Source organism: Buteo buteo, chromosome 21, assembly GCF_964188355.1.
Source record: "Buteo buteo chromosome 21, bButBut1.hap1.1, whole genome shotgun sequence".
Lineage (NCBI taxonomy): Eukaryota > Metazoa > Chordata > Aves > Accipitriformes > Accipitridae > Buteo > Buteo buteo.
Genome location: NC_134191.1, coordinates 6,063,959 through 6,081,589, shown reverse-complemented (window position 1 = coordinate 6,081,589; position 17,631 = coordinate 6,063,959). Strand labels below are relative to the sequence as shown.

Genomic DNA, 17,631 nt, shown 5'->3' with positions numbered 1-17,631 from the left:
TGTTTCCTCATTAGCTTCAGTGTGTGTTTCATCTGTGTGAAGAGGAGATGGCTGACCGACCTCAGCTCCATCACATGCTCTTTAATTACTTTGCTTTAATTCCTCACCAGCCTTTTCTGCTCCAGCTCTGCTGCAGGCCAGCTTAGGCTTTTGAATACCTTGGATGTTCCCACTGGTTCCTCCCAAAGGCTCCTGGGACCTTTTCTGGGGGTGGAGGTCAATGGGTACCTGTGTGACACAACACTGGCCAGCCCACGCAGAGACCTGGACCCCAGAGCAGGGGACGCTCCCATGTTCTCTTGTGCGAGGCAGAGGTGACCCTGAAGCTATGGACCACTTGTAGATAATCTGGGGTTCAAAGTCCTGGGCCTTCTTCGGCTTCATACCTGACCGATTAGCTGGGACACGTCTGTGCTATGTAACCAGAACGTTACGAAACTGCCAATTATCTCCTTGAGAGCCAGCAGCTTCCCCAAGTCAGGATTTGAACATCGCTCTTACGTAAAGCGAAGGCATTGAAAGTTGACTTTATTGGTTGTTTTTAATTCTTCTTTTTTCATGTCAGATGCTGTTGGATCTCACCCGCTGCCCGTGCTCTGGGTGAGGGCAGGTATGTGCAGCTGGAGCGGGTGCAGCCCCAGCCCGGGGCCATCCTCCCGGCGCAGCTTCTCCCCAGGGCTGGGGCTCTGCCAGGCGACGGCGGGTGGAGAAGCCCGTCCCCTCGACGGACACCTGAGCACTGACGTGCTGCTCTGCAGAGGCAGCAAACCCACAGCAGCATCCTCGGAGGCCGAGGGGCAAGAAGCAACATGCATAATCCTGCAGGTAAAACTCCCTATGTGGGGTGAGGAGCTCCAGGAGAAGGTGGTGGTGACAGGAGGGGACACGGGGTGATGTCCCAGTCCTGGGTCCCCCGCTGCCCCGCAGAGATGTGACCTACAGGCTCTGTGGCGTGGGACAAAGGAGCAGAGGAAGGTTTTACTGGGGAGGGGAGTTTGGGGCTGAGCAGGGGAGATGGGTCTGCAGGAACCTGAAGTGGAGGGAGGAGGATGCTCCCAGGAGAAAGGGGTGGGTGGGAAGGCGAACACTTGCAGTGCCGAGAGAACTTTGGCTGTGAATAATTTCTGATGGATTGGGACACTTGTTTTATAAATATTTTTTTTCTGCAGCTTTAACCTTGCCTCGGTGCATTCTGTGATAGCCATGTGTGCCTGGTGTGGCACACAGAGCAAGATGTTTGCTGCCTTTTTGGCTGTTTTCTAAAATCAACAGCTGTGTGTGGGGATTGGGGCTTCTCAGAATGGGGAGACTTTGTTCTCTCACAGCCTGATCTAAAGCCCATTGAAGCTATCGAAAGACTGCCCTCGACTGCCTTGGGCTTTGGATCCAACTGTCAGTGGGTGCCGCTTATTCCTGCCACACACAGCGTCCTTTATTCTGTATGAAAATAAACGTATGCTTTGCATACTCTCTGCCAGTGACTCCAGAGCCTCCCTAATGCAAGCAAAGGAGCGCTGGGGAGCATCCAGCTTTTCTATTTCTTTTCCAGCAATAGAGCCCATAGAAAATGTGTTGGCCGGCGTACGTTTTCCTCACCTTTCCCTGAAGTTCAGGCAGAGTTTAGCACCCTGGTTCCTGCCACGAGCGGCAGCTTCCCCACCCCGGCTGCTTCCTCCCCCTCCTCTTCCTCGTGCTCCCGCTCCACCCCAAAGCTGCTACCTCTCCCCTTGCTGTCGCTGCTGACTTCGCTGCAGGCTCTGGCACTACCGATGCTGGGGCCAAGCTGATAAATTCAGCTGAACCCGGCAATGCTTAATGGCCAGGCAGTTGGGTTTGGCCCATGCTGGGTGTAACGTATTTCGGTCGAGCAGTAACATACGGTCTCTAAAGAGGCTGCAGTTTTGTGTGCGGGGTTCTGGTGGGGTAAGGAAATAGCTCGAACGTTGCATTGTGGTTTCCATAAACAGGACTGCCTGGTGAAATGCGATGGCTGAGGTGTATTTACACAATAAGATGAAGTTAGTGGTGAGTGTTGTGATAAGCTGTTGTCAGTGCCTGAGGTGCCTGGGTGAATATGGTGGCTGGAACTGTTTGGGATGATCTTATCAGACTGGATTTCCAAGTGTTTAGCACTGAGCAGCTCCTGCCAAAGCGCTCGGCACCTGAGCACCGAGCTGTCTGGCAGCATCGTGTTCCAGTGGATCAGGTTCAGTGCTCTGCCCTGGCTGGGAAGGGGAGCTCTTCTGGAAGTCATTGCTGGGGCTGCGAAATAGATTTAGAGGCTGGAAGGTGAAGTGAGGATAGCCCCAAAAAAGGGAACCGAAGATCTGGTTCTGCATCTTTGGCTGTGGCATCTTTGCTTTGTTTTTGCCAAATGCAGACTGCCTTCTTGTGCGCTTGTCTCCATGCCTTCTCCTGGGCAGCCCCCTGCAAACTGTACAGTGTCCTCCCCTTTCCTGGCTGAGCTCCCCCCCCAAAAAAGTGCCATCTAAACCCAAGCTGCAGAGTTTAATTTCGCTTCTGGACCAGCATGTCCCTCCATGGCACTGCACTGCCTGCCTGCTCAGGGGATGCTAATATGCCCCACACAGAGCCCCCACCTGCAATCCTGACTCCTCCCGGCTTGAACCAAAAGTGCCTGATTCTGGAAAAAGGAGAGGCTGCAGTGTGTAATTCAGCTTCCTTGTAAAACAGGCTGACTGTGCTCTCTGCACCTACTGAGGAAGATGCTGGGAACAGTCCTGCTGGCATCTGTGGTCCATTTTAATAACTGCCAACTTATCTTTTTTATGAAGCTGCTGGAGGCTTAAAGCAGCCTTTTCCTGCTCTTTCATGGTAGGGTTTGAACTCCTCCGCTTTGCACCTGGCAGCATTTTCCTCCTCTGAGTGAGTTCACTTTTTGTCCTTTTTTTTCCTTGTATGCATGAAGAAGATGATGCACAATTAAATGGGAAAGGGAGAGAGACGTCCGTGCATAGAGAGAGCCTTGGGGAGGCAACCAGGCAACTTAGTTTAGTGCTTAATATGGTGCAGCAGCTTTGCTGGGGTAGTGCAAAACTATGCACTGAAAATGAAGCCCTTTTCCTGGAGTAACATAAAAAAAAAAAAAAATTATATAAATTTTCGCTCACCTTAGTGCTCAGAGCCTTGAGCACAGCCTGGCCGGGCTGGGCAGCCAGCCCTGAGCTCTGCTCCAACTTGTCGGGTGCTTGCATAAATGGAGACAATTCTGACCTCTGCTGTTGGCCCAAAGCATCATCAGGCTGCAAAAAATGCAGCGCTTCCTGAGAAGATTGTATAATCTTAGCTGTAGAGTTGATCTTGGCATGCACTGCACGCTCTCTCTCCCCGGTAGCACTTCTTGGTACTTGCAGTTGGTGTTATAACACAGGTTACAAAACAGCTGGAGGTAAATCTTGTTTTCCTCCCCCTTGAGTGACAGGGAATCCTTGTCTGTTACTCGTCCAGAAGCGTAACATGATGATTACTAAAATGCAACATGGATTAAACCCATGTTTTTTCCCATAAATGAACAAAAAGCCTCAGAGTGCTTGGCAGGGCGGATGAGCAGATCCCAATCTCCAGCACCCTGCAGCCGTACAGCGGGAGCCCCGAGATGCTCGCTCACGTGGTGGTGAAAATGCTGCAAAAAACCAATGTGTCTTCACGCGGCGCGTAGCTAGGCTGAGCTCAACAAACTAGGATAGTCTGGGAAGGGGGTGGTTATTCCTGCACTTGCAATTAATTATGAAACTGCCGAAAGAGAAATAAGCCTCCCGTGATGGCGAGAGATTGGCATGAGACGTAAATCGGGGGCTGCTATATGTGGTCTAAATCTCCCTTCCTCATACGTCAGGCTGGGCTACTGCCATGAGCATGTTGCTGTTTAGGTGACTTCTAAGTCTGGTCCAGGCTGGCAATTCCCATGTAAAATGCACACGTATTTTATGTTCCTTGTCTTCTTTCATATTTTTTTGTAATTTGGATAATGAAAATCAGTGAAGTTATCTCAAAAATCAACAGAGCAGTCAGTAGCTACAGAAAGCTGAGAAACGCTGCTCTGAGAAGCAGACCTTTTGGGAGGTTTGGACCTTTCCCTGTTCCCAAAGACATGAGTTTATTCATATGGTGCCCCTTGGTACCAGGGGAAGGAGCGGTCCCCAGCAACTGGAGACCCTGGTGCTCTTTTGGTGGCGGGGTGGTCTGCTGTACCTCCACTCGTCTTGGTGTGCTGGGGGGTGTAGAAAGAGACACTCAAAGTGGTCACGTCCACAATGAGGAGACTTGACTATTCTCACGTCCCGCGTCGTTGCTCGGTGTATCCATCTCAGATTTATCCCTTGAAATGCTCAGACAGAGAAGACATTAAAAACCCAAGCACCCGCCTGTCGTGCTACCGCTTGGCTAGAAGCTGACGCCAGGGCACAGCCAAGGCTGTGTGAGAACACCCATAAAACCCGCTGCCTGGGGAATATATCCACGGGGGCATTTTAAGTAGATAGGGAAGAAATGGAGAACAGAGAAGTCAGAGGCACATACGTATCTCCACTTTGCACTCTGATCCTTTAATGACCTTCTGATTAAAAGCTATTCCTAGAATACGCTGTCGCATTTGCCTTCATACAGTCTTCCTCAACAGTGGGCTATGGAGGAGTTACCTATACGAGGTGATGCTCAGATGTCTGCGGTGGCTTTACACCGAAGCTGGGCCAGTAGGCCATGGCACGGCTGGATGACTTCTACGGTGTCCAAGACCGCACCAGAAACCCGTCCTGGGATGGGGACATGGTGCCTGCAGCAACAGCAGTTTCACAGGGACAGGACTTTGCCCCGCGGCTGCTGGGCTGGTCCAGGCCAGTCCTCCAGAGGAAGCATGTCCTCTTTTCACCCGCTTCACTTAGTTGTCTGCAGCTTTTCTATCATAGGGAATAAAATCCTGCCAGGGGCAATCTGCTCCACCCCAGTTAGACACACAGCCTACTTGCCCCGTGCCTCTGAAATCTGGTCTCGCCAGTGCTTTCATAACCCAGCACGTGCTCTTACACTTGAGGAGTGGAGGACTTTTTCTGAACCGTGTCTCGCTCTGTGGGGCCATAGCTTGCTGAGGTCCATCGTTGCATTGCTGCCATACGGGTTTTCTGGGGTCTCAGGGCAAGTACAGTGACTTGAGAAACAGAGTTCAGGATGGTGCATCACCACCATGAGCTGTTGTGGCAGGTTGGAGGCAGAAGAAGGGTTAGGAGGCTGCGTTCTTGCCAGGGTGATTGCTACATCACCTGCTTGAAATCATTAGTGGAAGAGTATATTTGATTTTATGCCATCCTGGATTTGGGACAATAATTTTTTATTGGAGTGTTTGTCAGTTTGGCTGCATTAGGGCAGGTGTAATTGTATTTTTGCCATGAGCATCACGTGTTGCTCTGCAAACTCTGTGCACAGCAGCCTCCATGGCAAGGACATGTGTCGGGGGTACACGTGCACCCCGTTGGCACGCAGGCAGTGGTGATCCTCCTTTTTACAAAGCTAGACCTGGTTCCTGCGTGTCCTGGCCTGAGAGGATTTGCCTGGTTTTGCAAGAGCGGTTTGAGAAGCGCTTTGGTTTTTTCCAAGGAAAAAGCTACCTAGAGGAGTGGGTTTCGTACGCAGTTGTTCGGTGTCCAATGTTTGTCCTGGAGCTTCAAAAGTGAAAGTTCATGGTTTTGAAATATTCTTATCCTTTTCCTCTCAGAAAAGGATCAGCTGTGAGGGGAACAAAAAGGAGAATGCATGCAACAAAAATGAATTAGAAGTATAATATTTTTCCAGTTTGATAACATTTCCATGATTGTTTTCATAGTCCTTCGAAAACCTGTATTTTGTATCAAAAAAAAAAAAAAAAAGCACTTGTTTTTTGCAGTCTAAATTCTTCTTCTGCTGATTTCAGCAGTTACAAAATCATTGTTCTTCCTTTTATTTTCCGTTTCAGAAACCCCAGCTGGACTCATTGCTGAGAATCTTCTCAAAGCCAAAGAAATAGCCCTCAATGACTCTCGTGTTCCTGAACAGCTCAAGAATTACTTACAAAAAGCTCTTGATGTTGCTCTTGGACTAGACCCTTACCTGGATGCAATGGCAACTTCAAAGAGGTACGGGTACTCCTTTGTAACCTTGTGCTTTTTTCCTGTGATTGTATGAGTGTGTTCTTAGATTTTTCTGTTCAGAATATGCCATAAACATGGGGGACAGTGGAAGGAAGAAGAATAAGAGTTAACTGCACCCAAATATATAGCAAAGTGTGCATGGACGTGTGTCCGTCCGTGTATGCCTATGGCCTCGAGGAGACGAGGTGAGAACAAAAAGTCCTAACTCTAAATTTTGGAAGATATTCTACCAATTGACTATTGACTATGGCAATATCTGTGTTGGACCATAACCTGTAAAAAACCAGCAAGCTGGCCTCCATGCAGTGCCCGCTGAAAGGCTCAAAGAATGAGCCTCTGGGTCAAATTGGTGCTGGGATAAATAATGAAGAAAGCCTGCACCTCTGGATCCACCCTGTAATAACAGCCTTTATATGCAGCTTTTATCTCCAAGCGCTCAACAAACATTAATTAATCTGCTAACTAAATTACTCTAGTAACTAAACTAATTAATTAAACTAATTTAAGGTATCATTAATTCAGAAGTCCAACTGATACCCTCATTATTCTTTTTTGAGCTACAGTATATTACCCAGCCATGTGGGGTCTGCTAAACAATTCCCATTTATCAGTGTACATTTTGATATGTGGAAAAAGCCGGTTCTGTCTAAAATTGACAATGTGTAAACTGTTCCAGGCTGTGGATTACAGGAACGCTGAGCCTTCGTTCTGTTGCTGAAATAATAGCTGATAGTTGTTTGACTTACGCTTGCTGTACGATAATAGCTATACATTATCTTATTAAAGTTGTTAAAGCATTTGTGAGGGGCAGAAAAGAGGTTATATGAAATGTTCTACTCTTTAAGTCTTGGATTATTTGAGTGTGGCTGACACGGGTTATGAATTCTTTCTCATTTTACTGAGGAGTGGTGGGGGAGCTGGGGAAAAAAAAAAGCTCAAATGGCTCTAAATTCTGGCCCGCAGAAGTATCACCAGCCATTTCTGGTGGTTACTTTCTTCAGATAGGGTAATCTAATCTGTCTGGAGGCTATGGGCTTCTTCCTGTCATCTGTTTCCTTCTCTCTGTAATAGGTAGCATCTCACTTCATCCAGAGACACCACAGGCCTGGCTTCTGTGAAATAGCATCTGGAGATACCTTGCTTTTCTCAGCAGTTAGTGAGGAAAACCAATTTTTTCCTGGTTTGCAAAAAATTTTACATTTGACATCTTTTCCCCTACTCTGCAATGAAACGCTACTTTGGCTGACCCCCCCCCCCCCCACCCTAGAGCTGAATGAAACCTGGCCAGGGCAGCTGGAGCCATTTACTCCAAACCAGCGGATAGACAGACACCTGTCTGGGACCAACTGGAAATGGGGAAGATTTGGGGTTGAGCAGTGGGGAACGCTTTCCTTCGGCCCCACAACCCCTTCTTCGCAAGCACCTATGGCTGGAGTGGCTGCCAGCACTGAGACAAGCCTATTGCCAAGCCAGGTCCTCTCAGGACTGTAATTTAGGGATATTTATAACGCTTCTCAGCTAATTTTTCATGCTCACGCACAGATGAACCTTTTCCAGGAGTTCCCTCTTGGTTGCTGTTTTTTATGCAGGATATTCAGATTTTGGTTGTTACCATAATGTCGAAATTTCTTTCTTTTTCCAGAAAAACATCACCTGACCGCGGCCCGGGGGACGCTGGAGGAACTGAAACCAGAGTTAGGCTGCAGGAAGAACGTGCCTCTGGCTCTTTGAACGGCAAGTTGGTCAACCAAGAGGATAAAATGACGCCAGACTGGTGTAAAGGTTATCACTGAAGTTCATCATCCTCTACTCCATCTTGAGTGGGGAAAGGATGAATGCCACGGAAATGTTCAGAAAATGTGGAAAATTACTTAAGGAGAAAGATAGGAACCTCCTGTAGGCTGAGATCTTCCTTTCGCATGAATTTTGCTTGTCCCCCACCTCCTGTGCCCTTGTCCCCACGCACACGTTGGTGAGTGCTGTAATTCACAGTGCCAGCCCCATCCCTTAGTGAGCAGCAAAGAGATCACTGTCCTCACGGGAAGGGGAAGGAAGGGAAAAATCCTGTTGGTTTGGGTTTGGTGGTGTCTGCTAGGGGTTTACGTGCTTTTGCGGTGGAGGTGGCCCATGGCCAAGCACTTGCACCTTTTCAAGTAGCAATACCCAGGCTTGTATCCCCATATAAAGCCTATTACACTAAATCTATTCCCAGATTCATTCTTCCCAGATGTTCCCATCTTTTGAGTAATATATCATCACGGTGAAGTACTCTTATAATGTATTACACTAATACATTGTTCGAAGGACACCACTGATGATAAATTTCTTAAATGATGGTGCTGTCTAGGGATAATGACTCTAAGAGCAAATGCAAGGTAATGTAGTGATTTTTTTTTTAACTGGGTTCCAGAAAGAATATGGAGACATCTTAAAGCCATTTTCATATGGGGGGAATGTTAAAATATGCAATATTTCAAGCACTATTTAACAAGCACTTGAACAATAGCAGCATTGATGATAAAGGTTCTACATTTAAAACCAGTCCCTTTATTCTGTTGTCTTTTAGCTGCATTTTAGATGAAACTTTGTCAGATTCTGTTGTTAAATCTTTATTTGAAAGTGTTTTAAGATTAGATTTTTTTTTTTAGTGATCACTTAAAATGTACATCTAATTTTCATTGTGAACAGGGTACAGTCTTTCCTATGGTTTTATTTTTAAATTTTCATTCTTGTCTTTCAACAGGCCAAATTTTTAGGATGTTTGTCCATATGATCAGAGCCAGGAAGATTTTATTAATTGGCAAGCTTAAAGGTTGCAGTATCCTTGCTATTGCAGAAGAATTGCCAGATGATGGCAAAATCTTTGCATGTACAGAAGTGCCGTATCTCGGAGTGAACAGCCAAGAAGCATTTGATTATTCTTCAGATGGCAAAAAGATAAGCATGCGAGTGGGACCAATGGCAGACACTTTGGAGGTAAAGTCAGTTGGAAGGGGATTTTGGGAGCTCTTGTGCAGTGCAGATTAAAGAATTTCGGGCAGGTCCTACATCCTGCCCGCAAAATGCTGGATGACGACCCTAGTTTGCTTGCAAATATGTGAACACACTCTTGCACTGGAGTTATTGCTTATTCATGACAATGTATGATGGGACAGTTCTGTCACACAAGATACTTTTTCTCCTTTTTAACTAAAATACCACAGCTTTTTGATCAGAGGAATCACCAGCTCTAACTGTAGGTCGATAGGCTTCAATGGCAGAGTTTTACTTGATGTGGGTGGGCTTTGTTTCAGGGTCTCTAATTCCAAATATAACAAGCTGGAAGAGCATATCTGTGCCCTGCTGAGCCACCTCTTGAGTAGGACAGCTTGCTCCCAATGTTCACAAGAAGTGGGAAAGTCCTGAAGCTGTTTGTAATCCAACCACAACCTCTCACTATTTTCCCCCACTGAAAACACTGCAGACAATTAGACCCCAAGTTTCTCACTTCCAGAGCAACATGATAAGCTTCAGACAAGCAAATCTGTTAGCTATATTTGTTTCATTCTGACTCGTGACTTTGTCCCAAGAAAGAGAAAAGCTTATGATTGCCAGCAGCTAGAGGAGTTTCACGTTTAATTCCAGTTTATGGATCTCCAGGACATTGCTGCAGGTCCAGCACGCTAACAGGTGATGCCCATGCTGGGTTCATTAAATATATAGCCTTTCTATTATTAATGCAACCAATTTGATTTGATTCCATTTCAATCTGGATGTGCCAGTGTGAGCTTGATTGTAACCTTATTTGCATTAACAGGTACCATATTTGTTTCTAAAATGAAATGGCCAGGAGCTTTCTGACCTCTGGCTTTCATGACCTCCAAGTTTGATAAGAAAGGAACAAAGAGCTTTGCCAAGTATATGAATAAACGAAACGTTACAGATCACCTGCAATGTGCAGCATTTAAAATCCCAGCTCCCCGCAGTGAGTGTGAAATTAATTGAATTGCTGTTGCTCTCTAGTGCCCATTCTGTGCAACTGACTTACTGTGACTGAATTAAAATATCTAGAGGCAGGCAGAGTACATGCTGTGTAGAGATTAAAGAAGGGAGCAAAGACATGAAAATTAAATCCTTAAAACGGAATGTTGCAATTGATTTTATATCCTCCGATTGCGACGTGAAGTAACATCCTGACCCCAGTTCTGCAAGTACTCAGGGCTTCAAATAGCTCTTGGAGCGGATGGGAGCGGAGACGCTCGTGTTCGGCAGGAGAGATCCCAGCACTGGGGACACCTCTGTGCAGGATTTCTGCACTGGGCTCTGAACTTTAGTTGCTCAACCTGGCAGGTATTTGGTCATTGGTACCAGGACAGTCAGGATTGTCCTACAGGTCTTAATCCACCGTGGCTGTAAATGATGAAACAACGCATTTGGTCTCTCTGGTGCCTTTGCGTTTTGGGCTCATTGAGGTTTGCGCGGCTGGAGTGGGGCAGCCATGTGGGAGCACACCTGGATTGCATGGAAGAGGCTCAGGCTGGGGACAGTGTGCTGCCTTTTCCCTCCTAGAGAAAACCAGTTTAAGCTGGAGATCAAGGAGGCTTCCTCCACTGCCATGTGGGCATGCTGAAAGGCAGGAGGACGAGGCAGTCACAGGCGGGAGATGGGCCAGGGATGGCAGAGACAAGCTCAGCTTCGTGGAGGAGGAGGAGAACAACAGTGTTTCTGTCCCCCATCGTCTGCAGGGAGGCTGGTCTAGAGCAGAGCTGGCTAACAGTTGTTGAAAAGCATCATGAGATTCAGGAGAGCTGGAACAAGCTCTGGCAAGGATCGCCTTTGCTGTCTATGGTGTCTGCAGCCTCAGGTCTCATTCTTGTTCCTCTAGAGAAATTAGAGGGCAGAGAAGGTCACCTGCCACGTGCTCTCTGGAGGTGTTTGCTGCAGCTTTCTTGCTGTGGTGACTGTGGCTGAATTTTGCTTCCAAGCTGAGTGCAATAGGGCAGGACTTCTGCTTATCTGCTGCTTCTCAAATTTTTACAGCAGTGCGAGCTCCTGGGAGCAGAGGATTTGCCTTGCCGCACTGGCTTTTTCAAAGCACAAAAATGTAATATGATATATAAGTAACACTACCTGGCAGGGAAGTCCTTTTCTGCTGTGTGAAGCTATGATTCAGAAAGTCCAAAATGCCAGAAGGTATATGATGTACTCTCACTTCTGGTGTAAAACTAGTCCACCCAGGAGTCACATCCTAGCCTTGGGTAGAGGCTACCGTCCAAGTGCTGCAGGATGCGTCCAGTCCTGCGTCCACATCTGGCGTCGACGCCCTTTACAAGGAGAGCTGCCAGATGTTGCAGCCGTTGCCACAAGGATGCGGCACATCTGTGCCGGCGTGCCTCAGACAGCGGGGCCTTTGGAGCGCCCACGCGGCTCTGGCTCTTCCACCTACAACCGCGGCACATCGGGGCCGTGAGCGAGCGGAGGGCAGCGCAAAGGCAGCACATCAGTCCGTAGCGGCACCTCGACCGGGCTTTCTGAAGCCTCTTGCTGCTCCTTTGCATTACCGCACAGCATTGGCAGAGTCGGCCAGATTCCCCGTCTCTTGTCCCAGATCAAAGCCAGCTGCAAAACATCTGGGATTTTGAGCTGTCAAAGGGTGATAAATACCAGACAGGGGCCACCCAGCTCAGGTAGGCGGCGGGGTTCATTTTTCATACCTGAGAGCGTGATGGAAAAAATCCACCTTTCCCACCCGTGAGGGACAGACACTGCCGAGCTAGGTCCCCACCAAAGCATGTAGCTCGCATCCACCGTGGCACAAGCCCCTGTGCCCGATGACCTCAGTAATTTTTACGTAATATTTTGAAATGTGGACTGAGGGGAAGCCTTTCCTTGGGTTCAGGCTCTGATACAGGTGCTTTCAGTGGGACTTAGCTACCTCTTCAACATGTGCTGGGCCGGCATTTAAAAACCTTTCCCAACAAGCTCCTTAAGTCTAAACTCTGTCGTGTTGTGCCTGGGTAATGTGCCTTGCCATACATCAGCTGTGAGTGAGAGGCCTGATCCTGCACAAAGCGCTTCCTTTAATTCCCGGTGGACTTTTGGTTGAACAATGGATGCAGGATTGAGTTTGGAGGGAATGCAAACTACCAGGAAATTATTCCCATCCATGATTTTGATCCTTCCATTTTAAAATTGAAAATGCAACACAAAAAATAACACCTTGTTTGCAGCAGATTCTGCTGATTGCAGGGCATTGTGTAAGCATGTCGGGGTTTTCTTTTTTCTTTTTTCCCTCCTTTTACCAGACAGAATAGGTGAAGAGGTTGAGCTGCAGATCTCATTTCTCCTGTTTTGCTGCTTGTGAAGTCTGCCAACAGAATCCACCTTGACAAAGTCAAGGACTCTGCGTTTAATGTTGAACTGAGTGAATAAATTATGCATGAAATTGTGTCGGAGTCTCTAGTGTGCAGAATTGCTCCTTTTGATATGAAAGGTTAATTCAGAAAGGAGTCCAAAATAGCTGGAAATTGTGGGGATAAGTGGATAGTATTCACTGTTGTGAGCTGTTATTACTAGAAATTGCATTCCCTCTCTAGCTTCCCTAGAGATTTAGCTTTGCCGGTGAATATAAACTGTACTCAATAGAATAGCATTTAGGAGTAACAAGAGTGTATGTCCACATACAGTAAAATATTCTAATGGTGTTTTAAAAGGAAGCTGTACTTTTTCATGTATTCTGTGTACCCTAAGGATGGATTGCTATTACATTTAGGTCAAGAACAAGGCATAGGGAAGGTAATAAGTTTTGAGTACATCTTTATTACAAATATGCTGACTGTATGATCCATATCAAAGGAACTGGACAGTCATTTTTTTTCCGACTGAGTTTGTATGTGCCTTATAAGAGAGTGTTGTCTCTGATCAGGACTCCAATCAGGTTTTCTCTGAGCTTTGGCAGAAGACTCATTCATGTTTTCATTCGGGGTGTCCTCTCCCTGATCTTTTGCCGTATCCATCAACAGTGCTGCCATGCCCTTTCTTATGCTCGCTTTCAATGCATCTCCTCTATGGAATGCAGTGCTACAAATTTTTTTTTTCTTTTTTAATCCAAAAGAAAGTTAATGACTCACTGTAAGCAAAAGCATTAATTTTAGCCAAGTTTGCTCTGAATTAAGACACTTCTTGTTGCCATCTGTTACCGTCTATGATGCCTCTGTAGCAAGGAGCAGGGATTGCACTGTAAACATTCAGGAAATTAGTTTCAGCGGGATATTTTTCAGGCAGATTATTTCCTTCTGCATCTCAGCTTTCCTCACAGTTGGAGAGGTTTGGGCTCTGCCTCTCTCCTAGCAAAGGACAAAGGCATCTCCAACGTGCTGTGAGGTCCTAGGCAGGGCCTGACCCAAGTCTACTCTGGGAGGACAAGGGTGGTCAATCCCTCCTCTTAAACCCCCTCATCCATTTTGAGAAGGACAGCCCCGAGTTCTCCTCTCCACCACTGCACTGATATTTCCAGTGTTCAGCTCCACAGTCAGAGCTGCCGGTAGAGCATCATTTTTTCCTTCTGGCTGTCTTGGTTCAGCAGCAGGTGGTGGCAGGGAGGAAACCTTCTCCAGTGTGGTACCCAGGCCACGGTGACCACATGTCTGGGTGACCCACTCTCTGCTAGCCAAGGAGCTCAAGGAGATGGAGCACTTTCCCATTCCCGTGGCTGTTATCCTCTTGTGTAGAGGCTGCTCTGGAGGCAAAGCTGGTTCATGGAATTTCATGGATTCCCCTTATACGCCTGGAGCTGTTTCCAGCTAAATAGGGAAAACCCAACAGCAATCTTGAAGCTGTGGAAACAAGAAGCTCAAATGGCAGGGTCCTGGTAAAACTCCGAGGCAGTGATGCAGGCATTTCCATATAGGTGCCTGGTACTAAGTATCTAGAAGAAATGAAAGGTGCCCAGGTGACCTTCGTGGCTGGCCGTTCAGGACTTGATGAACTGGCAGAAGAGAAATGCCTTCCAGACGGTGGCCTTGCACACCCGGGCAGTGCAAGGACAAGACAGGCGTGTGCTGGGTACACATACAACACAGGCACCCTCCTGGGATGAAAGCTGTGAAGTTAAAAGGTGGTTTATCTGTATCAGAAGATAGATAAGAAGGCTACAAGCTGTCAGCAGGTAGGCAGTAGAGAAAGAGGGCTGAAATGAGAAGTCCAGCTAATATCCAAAGAGCTACACAACTCCATATGGACCTAATGAAGTCAATGCATAAAAGTGAGATTCTTTTTCATTAGGGAGCCGTACCACGGAGCAGTAGTAACATATGTTCAGAGATGGCCACATCTGCTTCTGAATGTCTGCCCCCCACCTCCTCTGCCCGGGAAGGTTACAAGTCAGAAAGTAGTGATAAGTCATGATAATTACTTGAATTTGGCTTTGGCTCTTCTCTCTGGGGAATGAGACCTCTAATCTCTCTTCCTGATGGACTCCTGCTCCCAGCTTTCATCTTCTGACCCTTCCTAAAGTATCTACATTGGGCAGACTGGCCGAGTTGCAAAGATGCCCTTCCACAGTAGCAAAAATATTCCTGCTGCTTTCCCCCAATAGAGCTCAAGAGGGAACCAGGGCAAAAGTTTCTTACTGGTCATGAAATGAAAAGATGAATCCCAGGAAACCAGATGTCCCAGTTTCTGCTTCGTTTATTATAAACCAGCAGATATTTGGCCTTAAGGTCTTCTTTCATTATAGTGTAGTATCAAAAGGTGTCCAAAATGTGGACTCATGAATGCTTTTGGCAGAGCTCCTGTGCTATCAAGCATCTGCAATTAAGTGTGACTATCCAGGCTCTCAGGCAGGCTTAATTTCTTAACCACTAACGAGCTCACAATGACACCAGTTTGCACAATAGAGTAATTCAGAGCTTCAGTGATCCACTTCCCACTATTTCCTCATCTGAATGACGCACTCCCTGCTTCAGAAAGGCTCCTGAAATCTCTGTTTGGGAGCCATCAACCTCATTCCCGAAAACAAATTAGTTTTTCACATTCTGTTGCCATTTGTTGTTGATGCTTTCTCTCGTACATCTCAGGGGATCGCTCATCACTCATTGTGCACAATGTCTCCAAACACAAAAGGGAAATCTGGACGCAAGAAGTACTGTTAAAAGTTGTGGTAGAAACAGTGAGTTCTGGAAAACATAATTGTTTCTCTTTTCGCTCGAAATGCCAAGACTTGAAAGCATTTCTGCTTGCCGAGATAGGTGGATGAGCCGTTGTTTCATTGCAACGCACACAGATGCAGTTAAATAGTCCCAGATGGAATCTGAAATATTCCATAGCAGCCTCTTGGGCAGCGAGTGCATTAACTGCCACAGGAGAAGGCTGTAAAGGCTCCCATCTGGTCATCCATCAACACTTTTATACATTATCATCAGCAGCCTGCTTGGAGAGAAGGTGTGCCACATTTCTGAAAATCCAATTAGATGATAGCAGCCAGTTCTCTTTTATCCTCTCTGTTGCTGAGCCATCCAAAGCATTTTTTTAGATTAAAGAAACATCATTTTCCTTCATAGGAGCTGCGCTGCTTTATCTCTATCATGACCTGTTCTTTTATGTGCTTTATAATTCCATTATTAATTGGGATTTCAACCATTTTCCTGCTACTAAAGTGGGACTCACTAGTTTGCAATTCCCAGGATCAGCCTTATACCTCTTTTTCCCAGACTGATATAATTGCCACTCTTCAATTTGTTAATAGTTACTCTTTTGAGAAGAGATAACGTATTGCAGCACCTCAGCTGCAGGGTTTGATGCCAGTCCTCTCCCTCACCCTGATGGATTAATTCGCTTTGACTCTAGGTATGCAGATGTTTCTGCTGTGACTCTCAACACCACAAGTTGGAATGAGCCATCCTCTTTTATAGCTTGATTTTCTTTGAGAGTTTCAGAGTTTTGGGTACCAGCGTTGCTGAAGAATTGTTTGCAAAGCATGGAAAACTCCCAAGATCTCCCCAAGTAAATCTAGCAATGTTACCTTGAAAGAACAGGATTCTCTCTGGTTTGGATTTTATATAAAGAACATTTTAATGACAAGACTTTAAGTTTTCAGGTAAATAATTAGTGTTTTCTCCAACATAATTTTTTTCCAGGCATTGCATGCTGAGGACGAGCACTTTGATATAGTCTTTATTGATGCTGATCAAAGGAATGCTGTTAACTACTACAGCTTTGTCATGGATAACCACTTGCTGAGAATGGATGCAGTGATCTGTGTAGAGAATACACTCATGAAAGGACAAGTCTACCTGGAGAACATATCTGATGAAAATGTACTAGCTGTCAGAAAATTAAATACAGTGATTAATTCAGATCCTCGTGTTGAGCAGGTTAGTGCAATGCAATTGGTTAAGGTGCCTGTCATACTGTAGCTATGGATTTTGCAAAGTACTCTTTAAAATGTTTCTTTTGTTGGTGCCATTATCTAGAGGACCTAAAATGAACTCAAATTTTATTATAATTCACCTCACTTGAGCTCTATGTATGAGTTTCTATATTCAGAAATGGTCCCTACTCTCTGTCTACACCACACAGAGCGTTAAAGGCGAGATAAAAGTGGAGCACTTAAGAGTGACTAATCAGCTCTACAGCACAACCGAGGAACCGCCGCTCTGCTTTAAAGCTCTGCAGGCTGTAGGGCATCACCAGCACAACAGGAGACAATAAAGTCCTACTTCAGCAGGACAAAAAAAAAAAAAGAAAAGTAATAGGGTGCATAAACAATATGCTGTGGTTCTAAAGGCAAAATTAGACACTTCTCCTCCAGGGCTTTAACAGCAGGCGTGAATGATGCCACCCCAGGGATACCGTGCCGTGGCTGCGCCGGGGTGGCCGAGGGGCTGCCGTGCCTGGGGGAGCCACCGAGGATGGCCGGGTCCCTGCCTGCCCTTCGGCACCGTACGGCTGGTCCCACGGTGGGAGAGGTGAGATCTGCCACCTCCGTCCCAGCCGCCTTCTCCCACCCACCCCGCTCCCCGGCACAGCTCCCCACGGCACCGGGGGTGAGGTTCATGTTTTGGTGTGCGCCTCGTAGCCTTAAGGTCCTTGTCTGTCTGCAGGTGAGGTGGCCTCTGGAGGTGCCTCCTGGGATTCTGTGCTGTTCTATCATCAACACAACGACCAGCTAATGTACCAGGAGCGACAGCTTTTCTTTCTAGGAGAGGGCAAGATTAATGACAATTTTCCATGCCCTGAATCTTGCTGTTAGCCATTCAATGCATGTAGATAGCATGTGGTTTCCTATCTAATATTCTAATAGTCTGATATAGGTGTTGAATCTCCAACACCGTCTGCAGCTTTCACTAAAGTGTGATAATGGTATCAGAGAATGTAGGTGGCAAAACCCACTGACGTTCGTCTATGGGTGCAGATGTTCTGGCAAACGCTGAAGAACACTGAAGTGTTGCTATTGTGGTGTGCTGAGCTCCAAGACTGGAATATCCTCATGACAGCAGTAGCCAGGCAGTGG

The 17,631-nt window shown here is 46.6% G+C and overlaps 1 protein-coding gene across 1 annotated transcript in view; it reads left to right on the top strand.

Moving 5' to 3' along the window:
• The first annotated feature begins 4,645 nt into the window (after window positions 1-4,645).
• The window catches only part of LOC142042895 (uncharacterized), a 31,897-nt gene continuing 18,911 nt past the window's right edge, over window positions 4,646-17,631 (top strand). Inside the window, exons 1-5 of the mRNA XM_075053467.1 lie at window positions 4,646-4,712; window positions 5,966-6,125; window positions 7,783-7,916; window positions 8,884-9,116; window positions 16,256-16,492. Coding sequence (XP_074909568.1) covers window positions 4,646-4,712; window positions 5,966-6,125; window positions 7,783-7,916; window positions 8,884-9,116; window positions 16,256-16,492 — 831 coding nt within the window. The remainder of the gene's footprint in view (window positions 4,713-5,965; window positions 6,126-7,782; window positions 7,917-8,883; window positions 9,117-16,255; window positions 16,493-17,631) is intronic.